Source organism: Cryptomeria japonica, chromosome 10 (assembly GCF_030272615.1).
Source record: "Cryptomeria japonica chromosome 10, Sugi_1.0, whole genome shotgun sequence".
Classification (NCBI taxonomy): Eukaryota; Viridiplantae; Streptophyta; class Pinopsida; order Cupressales; family Cupressaceae; genus Cryptomeria; species Cryptomeria japonica.
The window spans coordinates 852,905,986-852,926,381 of NC_081414.1; the positions used below are offsets into that span (position 1 = coordinate 852,905,986).

The following is a 20,396-nucleotide window of genomic DNA, read 5'->3' on the forward strand; positions in this document are numbered from 1 at the left end:
AGAATGGATGAAGAGCATACCTGTGAGGATTTTCACCATTGAAACTCTAGGACAGGGCCCTACTCAAACTTGCATTTGGGTTAAATAGGAGCAACTGGTCTCCGATCAACCATAGTAGGTTGGAGGGCCCCAGGAAAACTCTGATGCAAGAACACCTACGAAACATGGAGAGCATATAGAGTGGCACTAGACACCACCTGAGTATGCAACATGTCAATAGGCTAAGACAATGGAGGTATGTTTGGTAGAGAGGTGATGAGGAGCAACTCCAAAGAAAGAATGATGAAGACCTAAACCCACTTAGGGGGAGGTTCATCGATAGGACCCGAAGCACTAAAAGTAGAACTGAAGATGATGCAGAAACATGAGAACACAATAAATAGAAGTTGAAGTGACATAATTGGGTGCTACAGAGGCAGTAGTAGGTTGTAGAGCAGCCTCACATTCATGAGCCATGGCCCATCAATAGTTCTTATGCTAACACACATGCCGATTATGACAAAGATGAGGGCCACCAATGAAAACTTGAGAGCACTCAGAAGAATCATGCTCCATGGGAGAGATCTCTGAAACTTTGTTAGGAATAGGAGAAGGCCCATCCAGGGAAAAATGAGGTGGATCCAAGATAGGCACCACATTCATGGGTAAAAGTACAAAGTTGTGTCACACTTTTATAAAGGATATGGTCAATGTTGATTCAACTTTTTAAATTTAATCAATAGAAAGTGAAATATATGTTTTGAATTTTGAAATGATGTAAACTGATAAAACTTATATTATTATGTCTATTTTATGTTTTTAATTTTAACAAAAACTTAAAAATTTATTTGAATGTATTTTTTTATAAAGTAAATTGGTGCAGGACCACCTATCGAGCACCCATGAAGACAAGGTGCACTAGAGTCACTGATAGGCCCTCATGGAGAATAAATGAGTAATGAATTCCAAAAGGTATTTAAGGTCTTAAAAAAATGTAATCATGGCCATTAGAGCCAATAAATGCAATGAAATGTAATGAAAAGGTCAAAAAGTGTAAAATTGTCAAAATTGGCAATTAGGCCTAGAAAGGGCTAAAATTGGGTTTTGAAGGGTAGAATAGGTTTGTGAGGAATAAAATCATGTAATAATGTTTAAAAAGTTCATTTAAGGACCATTTGGGTTGGGTAGGATGATTAGTTTCCAAAGTATCAAGTTGACAAATGAAATTGTCAATCTTGACAACTTTTGAGCAACTTTTGAGCAACTTTTGTTGCAACTTTGCAAAAAAGGGTAGTTATGGGTAGTTATAAGGTGGATTTCAGTCTTGGAGGCCCAAATACATTATAAAAGGGTGAGAACTGATGCAAACATGGGCGGTGTACATGAGTTTTGAATTTTGATCAATAAAACTTGTATTTTGCTGCACTTTTCTACCATGTTAACGAGACAATCAGATCTCTCATTGGTTTTGATGAATTTCATGTTTATATATTGAAATTTTCTTGATTATAGGTGATAGAGGAATGACTTAAATTTACTTTGGATGTGGTGGCATTCATTTTCATTGTGTTTTATCAAAGTTCTTGGCATTTTACTAAAAACTACCATAACCCTGGCTTAGGGTAACCAGTGGCTTCATAAATGTGATATATTTTGTTTTTATGCTTAACCAATCCTCATTTTGGGTAGAGATGAGGTGAAGGGTGTATACTACCTATCCATGGTGTGTTTAGGGTGTCATGCAATGGTTTGGCAAATGCTACATGATGGTTTCAGATTGTTAGGACTGTCACAGGTGCAATTTGACTATCACAATCAAGTGAAGAAGGCTTTGTTTTATATGACAAAGTGTGTGATGGCCAGGAGGGCTTAGGGGAGTGTTGGTTGGTGTGTTTAAAACCTTTCTAAGGTGTTGGAGAAAGTGGAGTGACCAAGGAAGGGCTTAAACCAGTGGGTTTCCAAAGATAGTAGCATACTATCATAGTGTGATAGAATGACAATCACAGAAAAATGCAGCGTGATGCGTGGGCCATATCTTGGAGTTAAACGATTGGATTGGTTTAAAGTTTGGATATGTTGTTCAAAATCAAGTTCTTCAGAATCGCACCAAAGCGATTGAGGGTTTTTGATCCGATTCAAAAGTTATATACATATGTGTATAGGTATATCTAAGAGGACAACAAGAAGGTAACTTTGGTTTTATTTAATCAAAGTGTTAAACATTTTTGTCTTGTGAACCTAGTTTGGAGTCTAGTGGATTGTAGGAATTTCTAATACAATGTGGGAAGGTTATACCTTGGTGTTAGGGTATTGATTAGGGTCCAAAGGAGTGAGTAGGTTATCAAACCTTGAGAGGGAAGTCTTAGACAATTGATGAGATGATCAATCATGATCAATAGGAGTTGGAATGGGGAGTTTGTAACACCTAGCATGTAGAAGGATCCTCTGGAGTGTCACCTTGAGTGACCGAACCTTTTAGAGGTCTAGAGTAGGGGATCCCTCTGCATCATAAATACTATAATTTAGTTGCTGAAAAAATGTTGAAATTGAAGTTACACAAGCCACCACACTTTATTTAGTAAATTTTACCTTTTTTTCTTGAATTTTTTTTTGTATACTGATAACTTGAAATTTTAGTGCATCGATATATTTTTTACTATTTTTTATAAATATATATTTTTCAATAAATTTGAAAAGTTGTGTGCTGAAATATAACTCTTTTTGATTCCCACCACCTTTCTTCTTAATTATTTATCTAAATTAGAAAAGAATTATATCAACTTGACATAGCTTCTTTTCTCTACTGCATCATTTTTTTTTTGAATTTTTTTAATAAATTTTAGTATTTTTCCTTGACAAGATAGTCAACCTTATATTTTAGTGTTGATGACCTACTTTCAATAAAAATAAAATATAAAGATTTAAAACTAATTAAAATATTAAAAGATATATATTTTGGAAAAATAACTTATAGATCTATAAAAGGGTATTTTCCCATTTCAAAAAAACTATTATTTATAAGAGTAGGAGTTGTTGAAACATCGAGTTTTATTATTTTTTGTAATTAGACCAAAAGTAGTATAAAATATGCAATTAGTAGACACTTCCAATTGGAATTTTTTTGGCCCATATATAAATTACCTATAATGAATCTATATAGACCATATGTTTGACTAAAATTAATTTTTAGTTAGAATTACTAAAATTCACTTGTGCTGATAAGTTAGCCTGAAACTTGACACAATTTTGTGCTTTTACCCTCACAACAACTAGTTCTCTACTCTGCTTCATGTAGGCAGCAACGGGAGGAATAGAGGGTGCCAACTCAGGCTGTGAAATGGGAACAAGAAGTGATGAGTGAATGCGAGAAGAAAGCCTCTCTTTCTCATAGTGAGAGGGTTAAGCAATATCAGCCATGATTGGGAGCTCGAAGGGAGGGCGGGCCACAGACTTTGATAGCGCAGACACCATTTCTTTGTCTGCACTGGGTGCAGTCGCAGGCATAGAGGACACCACCTGAGGCTATGTAGTCTTAGTCCGACGAGATGGTTTGTTTAGAGGAACATGCTTAGCCTCATCCCTCTATGATGAGGGAACATGGGGAACCACCCACTCCAACATGAGAATAGACAGAGCAGAGGGCGATGCAGGAAGAGGTAATGAATAACTAGGATAAGATGATTTAGGGGCCAACTCCCTTGTCTTGTATTGATAATATGCATGGTACATCAATTCACCACGGGGAAGAATGGACCCCATTGGAGTAGGCCAAGGGTTGATATCTAGTATCCTGGATGACATGAACCAAAACCTCATGAGGAAACTTAAGACATTTATGACAGTCAAGGGACCGCATCCATACCAACCAATCGGGGAATTCCTAGTTTAACTCAAAATAGATCCGATTTAGGGATGATCATAAATACAGAGGACACAACCTTGGGTCCCACAAGGAGCATCAAGGTAAAGCTACCCAAAGAAGGTATATAAAAAACATCATTCATCCTCAGAGTTTCTTGACATTCATCATATGTAGGCCTATGCCAACCATTCATGAGTAGAGTCTCCTTTGTGATAACATCAACTTTGCAGAATGGGTCAATCATCACACTTGTGATAGTTTGATGGTTCAACTTAGTAGGGATGTGCAAAGGAGAAAGCTCTCCATAATATAGAGCACCCAGAGGGGTGAATTTGATAGCACTATGTTAGACACGTTCCCCTTCTTGCTAGGGGGTGTATACAAAAAAAGGAGTAACGGTGACCATGTTCACAAATGGACCATCATCCGAAGAAGGATTTGATGCAGAAATTAAATTTATTGAATTTCATGCGAACACATTGGTGTAGATCTACAAGTCCCTGTTAGTTTTATCAACAAATTTGTTCAACTAATGTTTTTGCATATCAACTTTAATCGCACCACCGTCAATATGGTCTTGGAAAATATTCGATAACATCACTCAGTGTCATGACCAGGCACACGATGGTAGTGATAAAATTTTGATCCGTCATACCAATGCAAGTAGGGTCTTTTATTGAGAAGCAATCGAACCTTAGGAAGGGTAATCAGATTATCTTTTATTAATCACTGCATTATGCTTAGGTAGGAGTCATTCAATTTAGTGAAAAACGTATTCTGTTGTGATCCCTAGTGAAAAATATAGACCCTTCCGTGGACGTTCCTGCAAAAGACTCATTGTGAAGGTTCGAAGTAGAATCTCTGAACTATGACATGGTGTGATAGTCGTCCGTGAGTGCAGAACACATATTAGCAAATTTTTGGTACCGATTAAGGGATAGCTTCTCCATCAATACCGACTGTAGATTGGTGATGAAAATCCTCTATAGATCTCTATCTAACAAGGAAAAGGGGATCCTAGTAGAGATTGACTGATACCTCGAGATAAAATTTGTAACCTTTTCATTGGGTTTTTACATATAGTGAACAAGGTGAGTGATAGTGACCCTACTGCCAATATTAGCCTAAAACCGTCTAAGAAATAGATCCATGTGTTGGTCAAAGGTACAAATGGACTGATCTGGAAAGGAGCTATACCACTCTAACATGGTTAACTTAAGGAATCGTGAGAATAGTTTGAGTAGCACAAAATCCAAGTTGTGGTAATCACTATATATGGTCATGAAAGAATCAATGTGCACATTAGGGTCCCCATAACCATTGAAACTATCAAATGTCAATGATTTAGCCATAGGAGGAAGGATGGTGTTCATGATAGTGATGTCGAGGGGACTTATTCTATAATATGCAAGCATATTGACCAAAAGTGGAGGCTGGGTTTTTGAGCTGCAACTGCAACTGCCCCATGTTCTGTAAGATAGTCTTCAAGATAGGATTAGTAGGAAAAGGAGGTGGAGGTGGGCCAAATACACCACCACCTCCATGAGCACCTCCAAGAGAACCAATGCCACCACCCCCACTAACAGAGGTAGTACTAGTGCTGACCGTAGAGATATAAGTTGCAGCAGAGGCAGAGGTCAAACTACTTGACATACCCATATACCCTAAGGGAGTGGTAGAGGCATTGATGCTAGGAATATTAGAATCCACCATATGCTTGTTCAACCTTAGTATGTCAATGTCGATCTGAGAACTAGAGGTGTCAAACTAGCTATCCTGAGGGGGGTGCATATGCCAAGGGAATGTGGCTTTTAATGATCATAGATAATTCCCTCAACATCTCTAGACCTTTTCTATCCAAGATGAGCATATCTCTCAAGGTATTATATACATTCCAGCTTGAGGGAGGACATTCTCTCAATTAAGGAACCCTTTGAAATCTCTTAGGTTCTCCTCTAGAGATTGAATCCGGTCAAAGTCAATAGTGATAGTGGAATCATGATCAACAACCAGAGGAGGAGAATGTGGTAGAGAGTTCGTCAGGAAGTTGTTGTAAGAACTAGTAGCTGACGAGCCTCCCATGAAAGGTATCTAGGGGGTATAAGAGGGGAAAGGGACACATGAGTTAGGATGAGGCTTTTAGATCATCGTGTTGAGTAGTGGAGGGTTGTAATGGTCAAGAGGGAAACTCCATCTGGATGTCCTCCTGACTACAATTATTATGATAGTCTAGGTCGTAAAGCTCATAGACAAGTCTTGCGATGCTGAGACCACACTATAGGGACACGAATGGTTTTTTCTTCTAATAAAGTTTAATAAAGATGAAGAAACAAGTCCAAATGCTAAAGCAAAGATGCAAAGGATTCTTTTTTTTTTGTTAAGTTAGATTTTAGTTAGATGTATGCAATGGTCTAAATGATAAATATACAATGAAAAAATAAAATTTGTTTCACGTCGAGTTCACCAAAATGTAGAGGAGGAGATTTGTTACCCTCAAGGTAATGAACATCAAGAAGATAACCCACCATTCGCTACCTGATATAAACTGGCACTAAAGGTGAGCCAATGGATACAAATGCAAAAATAAACTATCAAACCACAAATAGAGTTGTCGAACAACTCTGCTTAATGTATGTCTTTAGGACAAGCGCATAAAACCAGGACACTAATACAATGTTTTATCGTCCTATACAGATAGAGTACAAAATCCATACAAGAGCAACATATGTGATTATAATATTAAATAAACATGGATACCGATAAGCTAAGCTACCAACACAAAATGAAAATGTTAAAACTAAGTAAAATAAGTGAGGGAAAACTTACAATCGGTCCACGATTAAAGCCTCTTGCAAGATGATAACTTTCCTACAATTATGGACGTGCACACAAACGAGAAAGAAAATGTTAGGGGTTGTGTTTTGGAGTCTTCCTCAGTCGGACCCCCGCTTTGGTGTTTCCACCTCCATGGACAACCCAGATAGTAGCAATGGGGAAAATAAAATGATAAAGATGAAAGAGATATAATTATAATGATAGATAGATTAGAGAAAAAGAATATGAATACACAAATGAATTAGGAAAGGTAAGTGAAATCTCGTTCCAATACTTGTGAAGATGACACTGTGATTTGTTCAAGAGAATGCAACAATGGTGGTGTTGTGAAAACCTATCAATATACCCCAATGAGATCGCCAAAATATTCAACCTGCAAGAATTAATCCAAAAATGACAAAAGATCCTCAAAATGCCTTCCAACGGGAGAAATAATATAGGCTATGAAAGAGAAACTGACGTCGGTGGGCACATGCAAAGGCGTTACTATTCCTTCTGTGTGCATGCATAACGCTCAAATGGCCACCTACAAACTATTAGATACACGGGACACTAGCGCACCACGTGGATGTCTTTGCACCATGCTAGAGTCCCAAGGATGACAGGTCGACAGAGTTGGTAAGATTCCTATTTGATGATGACAAAGTGATCCAGGTGGACAAAAGGACAAAGGTGGTGTTACACAATCTCTGATGATGGGGAGGAAGGTGCCATTTGTTGCGTTGAATTATACAAGGTGCAATTTTTATTTTACATAGGGGAGTGAAGATTATAGTTTATAGGTCTCCCTTTGAGCCTAATTTTAACAATAAAATTTTTTGTGTTGTTCAGCCAAGTATGGAGGGTGTGTTATCAAGTTGGTAGATGAGTTGACATGATAGTAACTTAGAAGTAGGTTAGTTCTACTTTGAGATCAATAGATTCTTGTAAGTTTAATCTACCTAGAGTGAAGATTATAGTTTATAGGTTTGACTTTGACCCCAAGTTTGCTTTGGACAAAATGAAATTGTGATTACAACAATTGAAATTGAGTACATTCAATAGAAAATAACCTGTATGTGTGTGTGTGTGTGTGTGTACACACACACACACACATATATAGGGAAGGTCCAATGCTTCACCTTTGTGAGCATCACCTAGATACAATGAGTGTTAAGTGAACCATTCATTCTCATGAGAGATAGGTTCTTGTGAACCACTACTCATGAAACATGAGTCAGTGAATTTCTCTCAAAAATGACCCAGTTGAATCCTGATATCAATATCATAACTTTAATTTTAATTCTAATCTTGAATATATATTTTACTATAGCCCTAATCATAATTCTCATTCTAATCTTACTTTTAATTATAACCATAATCCTAAGTATATAATTAAAAAATAATAATTGTAATCTTAACCAAGTAATTATAAGTCTTAACATTAGAACTAATGTTAACCATTATTTTAATCATAGTTTGTACGATTTGATGGCCTTCATTGAGCTAAATAGCATCTTCAGCGTTGTTATTTTGAGTTTACTTCCAATATCAATGGGAGAATGCAGAATGGTCTGTGGAACTACCTAGCCCGTGGACCAAATTGTAAGGTTTATTTATTGTTAGAGCATTTATAGACGCCATACTTTTAGTCTACAAATGAAGCCCTGCCCCCAACAACAATGTTTTTTTTTTGCGAAAAATTATTATAATAGTTTTACAATAATATTATTAAATATCACTTTTAGATCTGCCAATAGTGGCATGTTGTGATGGTTAAGTTGTTGTGTTGTTGTTCTTGCCATCAAGGTTCATAGCTCCGGGTTAAAAGAGTTACTTAACTCAAGGAAATCTAAATAAAACAATGTGATTTGATGACAACAGGCATATATAATAAATTTTAATAGAGCATTCTTTTCTCTCTCTGGTGCACTTCATTTTAAAATTCATGAGACGTTTAGATTTTTTTGGTTTGCTGTGAACTTGCCTTAGTATTATTTGTAATAAAAAATATTTGTTGTGGATGCAAGTAAGGAGAGTGTGTTATTTAGTTGATAGATGAACTGGTATGAGATAGGAACTTAGAAGTAGGTTAATTCTAGTTTGAGATTAATAAACACTTGTAAGATTAATCTATTCCAATTTTAGTAGGGAATGAAGATTATAGTTTTGATTAGTACAATTGAAGTTGAGTGTGTTCAATGTATAATAACTCTTCAATATATTAAATTATATCTCTTAATATTTTTTTAGAAGTAAAATAAAATAAATCTGAAATAAATATTTTTTTTGTAAGAATGACAGCTTTTGAAATAATATGTATTTACTATTTATCTAGATTTGATTTGAAGAACTATTTCTATTTAACTTTAACTCTAATCTTAATTTTAATTCTACCCCTAACTGTAACTCTAGTTATAATCTTGAACCCCAATTTTTAATCTAATCTTAAATATAACTTTAACTATAACTTTAATAATAATTATAATTCTAATCTTAATTTTAATAATAACCATAATCCTAAATCTATAATACAGAAATACAGCTATAATTATAATCCTAACCCTAAATATATGTCTAACATTAGAAGTAATGTTATAGATTTGGTGGGCTTCAAAGAGCTATATACCATCTTCCCGCTGTTATTTTGAGTTTACCTCCAATATCAATGGGCGAATGCAGAATGATCTATACAACTGCCCAGGCTATGGATAAAATTGTTAGTGATGCCTTATCGCCCTTCCATTGGTAAACTTTAAATACTATTTTAACATGGTAAGACAAGCAGAAAATGCTTCAAAATAATTTGTTCGCTTTGTTGGAATCCAGACTTTCTAAATTTTATGGTGGATTGTAGTCAAAGTTTCGAGTATAATAAAGGATGCCATCATTTGTAGGAAATTGAAGATTTTTTAATCTTCACTTTTAGTTGCTCTTTCAAAATATTTAACTGTAATAATGTATTGGGTTTTTGGCCTTAGTTGCATTCCGTTGACTTTAAATGCAATAAATGATCTATCTGTAATGTTGGCAAAAATAGATCGTTCCCAAAACAATTCAGGAATTCTAGCACTTTAAAGTGTCTCACTAATATCAAAGGAAAAATCCAGAGCCATGGCTGGAAGAACGTGGCAAGTAGAGAATACTGTAAAGCTGATTATTTTATTTCCCATGTTAATAATGGTTCCTATTAGACCAGATCCTGAGGCCAGACTTTTAGCCTTCGGATGCAGCACCAGACCCAGCAACAACGCCACAGTCTCTGAAAAAAATATGAACGCGGCTCTGGCAGCCGTAGTGGAAGATGTCGTTCCATCTGGAGTTGCTACAAAAAATGTGGTGGAAGGAACAGATCTCACAGATTCAATATACGTTCTGGCGCAGTGCAGAAAGGATAAGTCTTCTGCTGATTGCGTTGACTGCATAAAGGCTGCAGAAAAACAAGTTCGCAACTGTTTCAATGATAAATATTGTGGCGGCAGGGCAACCTACGACGGCTGTTATCTGCGTTTGGAGAACTCTAATTTTTACACTAAGTACGCCGACACGGGAAATAAAAAGGTGTGCGGTGATACCAATGCACCCACCTCCAATTTAATTTCGGCAATTGGTCAAAGTTTGATAAGCGATCTGTGCACTGCAACTCCAGGAATAAAGGATTATTTGCTGCCCAGACGAGAAAAAGCCCGTCTAATACGACTATCTACGGACTTGCCTCCTGTCTGCGATCTCTCGAAAAGGATTTCTATAAAACTTGCCTGAGAATTGCTCAAACCAACATAAATAAGTGTTTTCCTAGCTCCGAGGGACGGGCTATTGACGCTGGCTGCTACTTGCGATACGATTCCAAACCCATTTTTCTATGGGACGTGTCTATTCTGGTTCTAAAATGACAGTATGGATTGACTAACAAGCGTGTTAATCATGCGTTTTCCATTGTCGATTTTGTATTAAATGACTGTGATTACTTCGACCTTTTCCAAGCAATGCGACTACAGAATTGACACGTTATTGTCATCAATTGAAGAGCTTGCAATTTTGTTAACGCTTTTGACACTTTTCCATAGAAGCAAGATTGAGTTTACAATTTCAGAAATGCAGTTTCATAAAATCACCTCATGAATCACTTTTCTTTAAATTATTTGTCAGACAGTTACTCCTGTTTACAATGATTTATTGACAGTTGAGATATTATCCGTTTTGCTTTTCAGTGAAGAAGGTAAGTTTTCGAAAGTCGATAATAATTGGTGATGTGGGAGGGATATTCCTACTTGGCCTTCTAACTTGTCTCGTCTTTGGGAAGCAGATAATGTGGGCGAGCCAGATAAAATGTGAACTCTTAAAGGCTAAATTTGATGTATTATAGATAATGAAGCAATGTCTTGCAAGTCAATTCGATCTTCATTAACTTACTAATATAACAAATATTTGGAACAGCGGATGTTGAAGTAGAAACGGAACTCCGTGGGCCAGAGGATATTAATTTCAAGGTACTGCAAAGGCAACTAAAAATTTTGATGAAGCAAATAAACTTGGAGAAGGAGGGTTTGGTGAAGTATTTAAGGTAAATTATCATTTATTAGCTGTCCATATTAGGCTTCTGCGTTGATGTATTCATATAATGGGTTGCTTGATATTTGCAGGGTACGTTGAAAAATGACAAATTTGTGGCAGTAAAGAAGCTGACATTAGGTCGCTCGGTCCACCCAATTTCTGAACTCGAAAGAGAAGTGAAAGTCATTTCTAATGTTCATCACAGAAATCTTGTGCGTTTACTTGGATGTTGATCCAGAGGATATTTTCACCAAAAATTGAAGTATCTCCAAAGCTCCAAGAATCAGCATCATGGTAAAGTTCTTGAGATCCTAAATCCAATGCAACTTGAATGGACAAAAAAGGAGTCCATACGTCCGAGTTATGACCGGTCAAAGTTTAGTCAAACCACGTATAAAGACTTTCAAAAGGTAAAAAAATAAAAAAATAATCATCCCAAAAGTGATCAACAATGGGTTTCAAATTAAAGAGCTCGTCAAGAGCTTTCCCACGGCGTTTATTTTATCAAAAACGGAGTCCGTATGGAAAAGTTATGACAATTTGAAATTTGGAGGGAAAAGTATGATTTGATGATGTCAGCATGATGTCATCATACTGTTAGGGCGTTTAAAACTATTTATGGGTTTTGAACCCATAACCTCATGCAACCAACTACACCTCTCCACCATTGGAGCCAATGGGAGCTGAACTCCCAACCAACGGTCACCTAAAATCAAAAATGACCACTGCGCTATTAATAGCACATGGGATAATTTTGGAGGCTATTCTACTTATCCAAACATAATCCGCATAACTTTATTTAAATAAGGTTAGTTATTAAAAGCAAACTCTTAATAATGGAATAAAATCAAAACCATAAAATAGAAAAGGGGATATTTACGGGATTATTTTCCCAAGGGGGATTATTTTATAGTTTGAGGGTTTTAGCCTAATTATGGCTAATTTTATGTATAAAAGGGGGTATTAGGCCTTTGAAAAATCATCCAGGTGATGAGAAGGAGATTATGAACTTGAAGGCTTGTTGATTATTCCTGCACATTGGAGAATAATGTTGCCATTGTGCTTGAAGGGAATATCTTGTAACACTTGTAATTGATTTTGGAGCTAATCGGATCGGTCCCCCTATTGGAGCAGGACCCGGAGACGTAGTCCGATCCACGGACGAACTCCGTTATCAATTGTGTTTTGTCTTCTGTCTTTCTACTCTCTTTCTTTCAGTTCATTACCTTTATTATGCTTTGTTCATTTAAGCATTATTATGTTAATTCGCTCAGATTAAAGCTTTGAATTAACTTGTGTAATATTGTTAAGCATTTGTCTGTAATTGTCATAGATCCTAATCAGATCAAGTTTGGTATCAGAGCTTTGTTTGACTAGTATTGCAGAATTGAATGCTAACAAGATCCAGGATTCAACGAGGCGAAGGCAAACTTGAAGAATATAATCTCGAGATCGGAAAATGAAGAACTAATCCACCATCATAGATGGAAGGAAAAGGTGGTGAAGAAGGTTCCGAAGATAAGAGTATTCAGAAGACTCTTCAGAATTTGGAAACCATTGTACAAGTTTTAGTACAGGAGAGAGAGGACAAGATGTGAAGACGTGCAGCTCGTGAGAACAAAGGAAAAAGACCAGGAGGTGACCCTGAGCCTCCAAAAACACCCCCATCTCCTTCTTCTCCTTCTTCCCCATCTTCTCCCTCTTCTACTCATTCTGAGTCTTCTTCTCTTTTCAACAGTTCACATAAGCCTAAGATTAAATTGGATGTAAAATTTGATCTACCAAAGTATTGTGGGGAATTAAATGCTGAAAAATTAGATGATTGGATTCAACAGGTTGAAGTCTATTGTAGAGTCCAAAACCTCTTAGATGATGCTGATAGGATCCAGTTAGCTACTCTTCAGTTAGGAGGTACAGCTCTAACCTGGTGGGAGAGTACAATTCGGGATGGGTCCTCACAACATGGTAAAATCAACTTAACTTGGTCAGACTTTGTTAATGCTCTCAAGAAGCAATTCTATCCCCTAGGCCATATGCAATAGCTAATGATGAGCTGGCAACTTTTTAGGCAAGGGAAAGGTCAGTCTGTCTAGGATTACACCCATGAATTTAGAAAGAAGGCTATTGCATTAAATGTTGCATTGTATACTCAGGACACGTTGCTTAAGTACATAGGTGGTCTTCACTCTTATCTGAGACATTCAATTTTAGTCTTGAATCCTAGTAACTTTGATGAAGTCTGTGTCCAAGCCACACACCTAGAGTCAAGAGGTAAGGGTTCTTTTATTGATAAGTCTGATAAGAAGCCATCTAAGTCTGAGAACAAATCCCAAAACAAAGGGAAGGGGAAAAAGATAGCTACAATGAAGAAAGAGGGTGAAAAACCCACATGCTCACATTGCAAGAAAGAAGGGCATGATGATTCTAGGTGCTGGAAGCTGCACCCTGAAAAGAGGCCAAAGAGATATGGTGGAAACAAAGACAAACAAAAGACTGTTGCTATAGTTCAACAGGATCTTAGATCTGACTCTGGAGATGAGACAAAGATCGTTGCTGCTGGAATCCAAGGTAAAGAAAAAGGTAGATCTCTCTCATCAGCTACAAGTTCTTCTAATATAAGTGCAAGTACAAGTAAAGATTCTACTCCTAAGAATGATAAGCAAAGGAATGAATTATTTCATATTCGAGTTGTTATCAAACATACTAAAGTTGATACATTATTTGATACGGGTTCTCAAGTTAACTTGATATCTGAAGAAATTGTTAAAAAGCTTAACTTGACTACAACACCTCATCCGAAACCATACCCTCTGGGATGGGTTTGCAACGATGCACGATTGCAAGTAACTAAACAATGTAAGATAAGATTTGCTATCACTGCAAACTTTGTAGATGAGGTAGAAGCTGATGTAGTCCCTTTAGATATTTGTGGTCTTGTACTTGGGAGTCCCTATTTGTATGATCGACAGGCTATCTTCTATAGAGGGGAGAACAAATACCATCTTTTTAAAGATAAGGTTGAATACATTGTACGGGCACATAAGGTAAAGACTAATCTTGCACTAGTTAATGCGGGTCAGATGAAAAGGTTAGTCAACTCTAGTAAGAACTTTGTATTAATGCTTGTAAAAGCCAAAGAGGAAGAAACATCTGAGGCATTTAAAGGATGTGATCCTAAACATAAGGCTGAAATGGTCAAAGTTGTTTCCACTTACGATGACTTGTTTCAGGAACCAAAAGGATTGCCTCCTAAGAGAGAGATACAACATGAGATCCAGTTGTAGCAGGATGTGCCACTTCCAAACATTGGCATGTACCGGTTATCAGTCCTGCAAAATGAAGATATCAAAAAGCAGGTTCAAGAGTTGGTTGAGAAAGGAGTTATTCGTCCTAGTACATCTCCTTGCGGTTCTCCTATTGTGTTGGTTCCAAAGAAAGATGGGACTTGGAGAATGTGCATCGACTACAGGGCTCTGAACAAGATAATGGTAAAGAACAGGTATCCTCTTCCTAGAATTGATGATTTACTTGATCAGTTGAAACATGCTATCTATTTCACTAAGCTAGACCTACGTAGTGGATATCATCAGATTCAAACTGCAGAAAATTATATTTGGAAAACTGCTTTTAAGACTAAACAGGGACTGTTTGAGTGGTTGGTTATGCCCTTCGGGCTTTGTAATGCACCAGCTACATTCATGAGAGTCATGAATGATGTCTTTCGTCCTTTTATTGATGATTTTGTCATAGTCTACCTAGATGATATTCTTATATTCAGCAAGTCTTGGGAAGATCATGTAATTCATGTTAAAAAAATCCTTGATGTATTAAGGAAAGAAAAACTTTTTGTAAAGATGTCTAAATGCGAGTTCGCTAAGACATCCTTAGTGTACCTAGGCTATGTCGTAGGGAATGGTCAACTAAAAGTAGACCCTACAAAGGTCGATTGTATTGTAAAATGGCCTAAGCCAAGTACAGTCACAGAAGTCAGGAGTTTTTTAGGTGCAGTTCAGTACTGGAGGAAGTTCATTACAAACTTCTCTTTTATTGCTTCATCATTGCACACATTGACCAGTACAAAGGCAACTTTTCAGTGGGGAGGTCCACAACAGAAGGCTTTTGACACTTTGAAGGAAAAGTTGAGCACCGCACCAGTTCTAGCTTTACTAGATTTACATCAACCATTTGAGATTGAGATAGATGCTAGTGGGTTTGCCATGGGAGCTGTACTCATACAAGGAGGTAAACCAGTCTGCTACCACTCTGAAACTTTTTCGGGAGTAGTAAGTAACTATCCCACTTATGATAAGGAACTTTATGCTTTAGTTCAGAGTGTTAAGAAATGGAAACACTACTTAATGGGCAAAGAAACTGTAATCCACACTGATCATCAGCCACTTCAGTATTTGCACTCACAGTCTAAACTACAAAAAAGTAGGCATTTTAGGTGGATGGGTTTTCTTCAACAATTTCATTTGGTTATTAAGTATAAGAAGGGTGCCCATAATAAAGTAGCAAATATGCTCTCTAGGCCTCCAGTTAAGAATGCTTTGATAATCCTTAAAAATAGTTCCATGCTTTGTGAAAGTTTTCAGGAACAATATGCTAATGATGAGAACTTTAAGGACATATATGCAGCTCTAATCTAGGGTAAACATGTAGAAGAAAAAGATTACTATGTGCAGGATAACTTGTTGTACCACTTGGGTAAATTGTGTATTCCTAAAGATGAGCAGGCACAGGTGATTCGAGAAGAACATACCTCTTTGATTGCAGGGCATTTTGAGGTAAGTAAAACATTGGTTCAATTACAGAAGTATTGTTACTGGCCTCGTATGCAAGAAACTGTTACAAAGTATATAAAGGGATGTGTAATGTGTGCAACCAGTAAACCAAGTAACAGGAAATTGGGTTTGTACACACCATTACTTGTACCATCCCATCCATGGGAAAGTGTGTCTATGGAATTTGTGGGAGGTTTACCTATGTCTAGGAAGGGACATGATTATTTGTATGTTGTTGTTGATCGATTCAGCAAAATGTATATTCTAATGCCTTGTAAGAAACAGGTCACTGCTGAACTAACAGCTCATATGTACTTCCAATTTGTATGGGTTCATTTTGGGTTACCTACTTCTATTGTATCGGATTGAGATTCTCGATTCTTAGGGGAATTTTGGACATCTTTGTGGGGACTCATGGACACCAAGCTAAAGAAGAGTACAACCTTCCATCTACAGACTGACGAACAGACAGAGGTAGTCAATAGGACAGTTGTTCATCTGCTTAGAGGTTACTGTAGAAAGCATCCTAAGTTGTGGGATGAGAATCTTCATTATGTGCAACATGCTTACAACCATGCAGCACATTCTTCTACAAAGAGGTCTCTTTTTGAGACTTGCTTCGGCTATTTGCCAAAGACACCAATGGACTTTGCTTTTGGAAAGGACAATGTTATAGATGGACGCCATGATGCAGAAAGGGCTTTAAAGTTCATCCAGAAGGTCCAAGCAATCCATCAGGCAGTAGAAGCACAATTGGAGCAGAGCCAAGCAAAATACAAGACTCGCCATGACAAGCATCGCATAGATCATCATTTTCAGGTTGGTGACCGTGTTTGGTTACATATCAGCAAGGAAAGAATGCAAGGTGAAGGAAGGAAGTTGAAGCCAATCAAATATGGTCCTTTTGAGATCTTGGAAAAGATCGGTACCAATGCCTTCCGCCTTAATCTTCCTCCATACATGCAGATTTACTCGGTTGTCAATGTTGAGAATCTAAAGTTGTATGAACCTCCAATGATCTTGGATGAAGACACTGACATACAGGTTCCATCAGTTGATGATCTCTCACCAGAGTACATGTCAGAGTTGCCGGAAGATGTTATCCTTGACAAGAATGTCAGAACATCACGAAGAGGACCAATTGAATACCTCCAAGTGGGACTAAAGGGGATGCATCCAAGAAAGGCAAGATGGATGGAAATTGGTAAAGTGAGGGAACTTTACCCTCACTTAATTTCCAAGTAATCAAACTTTCGGAGGTCCGAAAGCTCTCCAGTGGGGAGGCTTGATCCAGGGGATATTTTCACCAAAAATTGAAGTATCTCCAAAGCTCCAAGAATCAGCATCATGGTAAAGTTCTTGAGATCCTAAATCCAATGCAACTTGAATGGACAGAAAAGGAGTCCATACGTCCGAGTTATGACCGGTCAAATTTTAGTCAAACCATGTATAAAGACTCTCAAAAGGTAAAAAAATAATCATCCCAAAAGTGATCAACAATGGGTTTCAAATTAAAGAGCTCGTCAAGAGCTTTCCCACGGCATTTATTTTATCAAAAACAGAGTCCGTATGGAAAAGTTATGACAATTTGAAATTTGGAGGGAAAAGTATGATTTGATGATGTCAGCATGATGTCATCGTACTGTTAGGGCGTTTAAAACTATTTATGGGTTTTGAACCCATAACCTCATGCAACCAACTACACCTCTCCACCATTGGAGCCAATGGTAGTTGAACTCCCAACCAACGGTCACCTAAAATCAAAGATGACCACTGCACTATTAATAGCACATGGGATAATTTTGGAGGCTATTCTACTTATCCAAACATAATCCACATAACTTTATTTAAATAAGGTTAGTTATTAAAAGCAAACCCTTAATAATGGAATAAAATCAAAACCATAAAATAGAAAAGGGGATATTTACGGGATTATTTTCCCAAGGGGGATTATTTTATAGTTTGAGGGTTTTAGCCTAATTATGGCTAATTTTATGTATAAAAGGGGGTATTAGGCCTTTGAAAAATCATCCAGGTGATGAGAAGGAGATTATGAACTTGAAGGCTTGTTGATTATTCCTACACATTGGAGAATAATGTTGCCATTGTGCTTGAAGGGAATATCTTGTAACACTTGTAATTGATTTTGGAGCTAATCGGATCGGTCCCCCTATTGGAGCAGGACTCGGAGACGTAGTCTGACCCACGGACGAACTCCGTTATCAATTGTGTTTTGTCTTCTGTCTTTCTACTCTCTTTCTTTCAGTTCATTACCTTTATTATGCTTTGTTCATTTAAGCATTATTATGTTAATTCGCTCAGATTAAAGCTTTGAATTAACTTGTGTAATATTGTTAAGCATTTGTCTGTAATTGTCATAGATCCTAATCAGATCAGATGTTGCAAACAAAGGCCAAGAAATACTCCTGATTTATGAGTACATGCCCAATAGCAGCCTTGACAAAATATTATTTGGTTTGCTATTCCTTAACTATCCTCTTTTCTTTCTTTCATCTGTTAAAACAAACATGATAGGTTTTGAAAGTCTGATTAATTGTCCTACATTTAGAAAAAAAATATCTGATTAATTGTCCTACATGTAGGAAAAAATAAGAGACTTTTGAGTTGGAAGGAAAGGTTCAACATTATTCTGGGCACTGCTCGTGGTCTGGCCTATCTCCATGAGGAGTTCCATGTCTGTATCATCCATCGTGATATTAGATCAAGCAATATATTACTTGACAACTTTCAAGCAAAAATAGCGATTTTGGGCTGGCAAGACTTCTTCCAAATGATAAAACCCATGTTAGCACAAGAGTTGCAGGAACACTGTGAGGAAACTCTTACTTTATCTACTGTTTTTCTAATTTCAAAGTCTTCAATAGAGATAGTAAGACCATATTTTTGGATTTTGCAGAGGATACACAGCTCCTGAATACTGTAACCGTGGGCAATTAACAGAGAAATCTGACACCTATAGCTTTGGCGTAGTGGTTCTTGAAATTGTCAGTGGTAGAAAAAGCATTGACTTGAAGCAACCACCTGATATGGAATATCTTCTTCAATGGGTATTTTAAAATTCTAATAATATTCTTTTAATCCTTTAATCCCATTATTCTCTCCCTTAGAAATCTTAATCATTTGCTTAAAAAACTTATTGCAGGTTTGGAGCCTATACAAGGATAACAAGGTTTTAGAGGTGGTAGAAAGCGAAAAGGAGATGGAAGGGTATAACAAAGAAGAGCTGTTGAGGGTGATAAACCTTGCACTTCAATGCATACAAGCTTCTGTCAGACATAGGCCATGAATGTCTGAGGTCGTGAGAATACTGTTAAGTAAAGATGAGATTAATTTTCAGAAATCTCTGCAACCATCATTTAAAAACGCGGGGTACGAAGACTACACAAAATGAAATGTAACAATTACAAAATCCCTTACTGTTCAATAAAAGTAGCCATTTCTCTTGTTGATAGACACATGGAGGGTAACAAGGATGGACTGTTAATATCTAATCGATTACATAATTCCTCCTTCCTATTTTCGAATGGCATTTAAAATATTCTAATATATTTTGTCCCTTTAATTTATTTATCTTTATATATAATCATAAAATTTTCTAAAGAGACGTGTAACGAAGTGAGAGATCTTGGCGCTCAGCAATTTTATTTTTATTATACTTACTAAAATTAATTGAGAAAATAAAAAATTGTGGTTTCATTTAAAGAAAAAATATGTTAGAACTAATTTTGTAAAGATTTAGGTTGTAAGATAGTAATGCTATGAAAACTCTATTTCTTATTGATAAAAACTTTTTGACTCAATACAAACTTCATATACAAAGTAACATTGAGAAAATGTGTGAAATTTCTTATATTATAATAGTTAGCATACTGAAGTAGACTTGACATTGCAAATAAAATTGTAGTTGTGAATAGATATATGTCTAAACAAGATAAAAAATACTAGAATAATATAAATAAGGTTATTAGAAACTTATATGGTGCATTAGCTTATGCAATTTGTTATGAAGAGAGAAATGTGTAAAATAAACTTATGAATTTATAAAAAAAATTATGAATTCTAATTAGGATGAAGATCAACTTGTAGATATGTATTTAATATTTTTTGGAGTAGTAAGTTGGATGACAAAAAATGATAGGTAATGGTTGCATTATATAGAACATATGCTTAGTACATCGTAGCTATTCATGCATGTGCACAAGTAATGTGGATAAAAATTACATGCATTGACAATGATAATAAAAATGAAATTATCTAGCCAAGAATAGCATATTAGGATACAATATATCTTTTCAATAGGAATACTTGTAAAAAAATGTGGACTAATAGAAAATGTTGATGTATACAAGAATGTTGTTGTTTCATGAACAAAGTTACAAGTA

General features: G+C 36.4%; 1 protein-coding gene across 1 annotated transcript; it reads left to right on the forward strand.

The window, feature by feature from the left end:
- Nucleotides 1-9,769: 9,769 nt before the first annotated feature.
- On the forward strand, nt 9,770-11,442 carry LOC131859341 (cysteine-rich receptor-like protein kinase 3). The gene is made up of 5 exons (XM_059212967.1): nt 9,770-10,375; nt 10,552-10,602; nt 10,805-10,874; nt 11,093-11,145; nt 11,299-11,442. The coding sequence occupies exons 1-5, from the start codon at nt 9,770-9,772 to the stop codon at nt 11,440-11,442; spliced, it is 924 nt and encodes a 307-aa protein (XP_059068950.1).
- The last annotated feature ends 8,954 nt before the right edge of the window (nt 11,443-20,396 follow it).

Bases quoted from the DNA above. Each gene is read 5' to 3' on its own strand.
- LOC131859341 (XM_059212967.1), top strand. From the start codon at position 9,770: ATGGCTGGAAGAACGTGGCAAGTAGAGAATACTGTAAAGCTGATTATT. The intron at 10,376-10,551 runs GTCTGCGATCTC...CTAAAATGACAG, and splicing joins TATCTACGGACTTGCCTCCT to TATGGATTGACTAACAAGCG. The intron at 11,146-11,298 runs GTACTGCAAAGG...TGATATTTGCAG, and splicing joins CAGAGGATATTAATTTCAAG to GGTACGTTGAAAAATGACAA.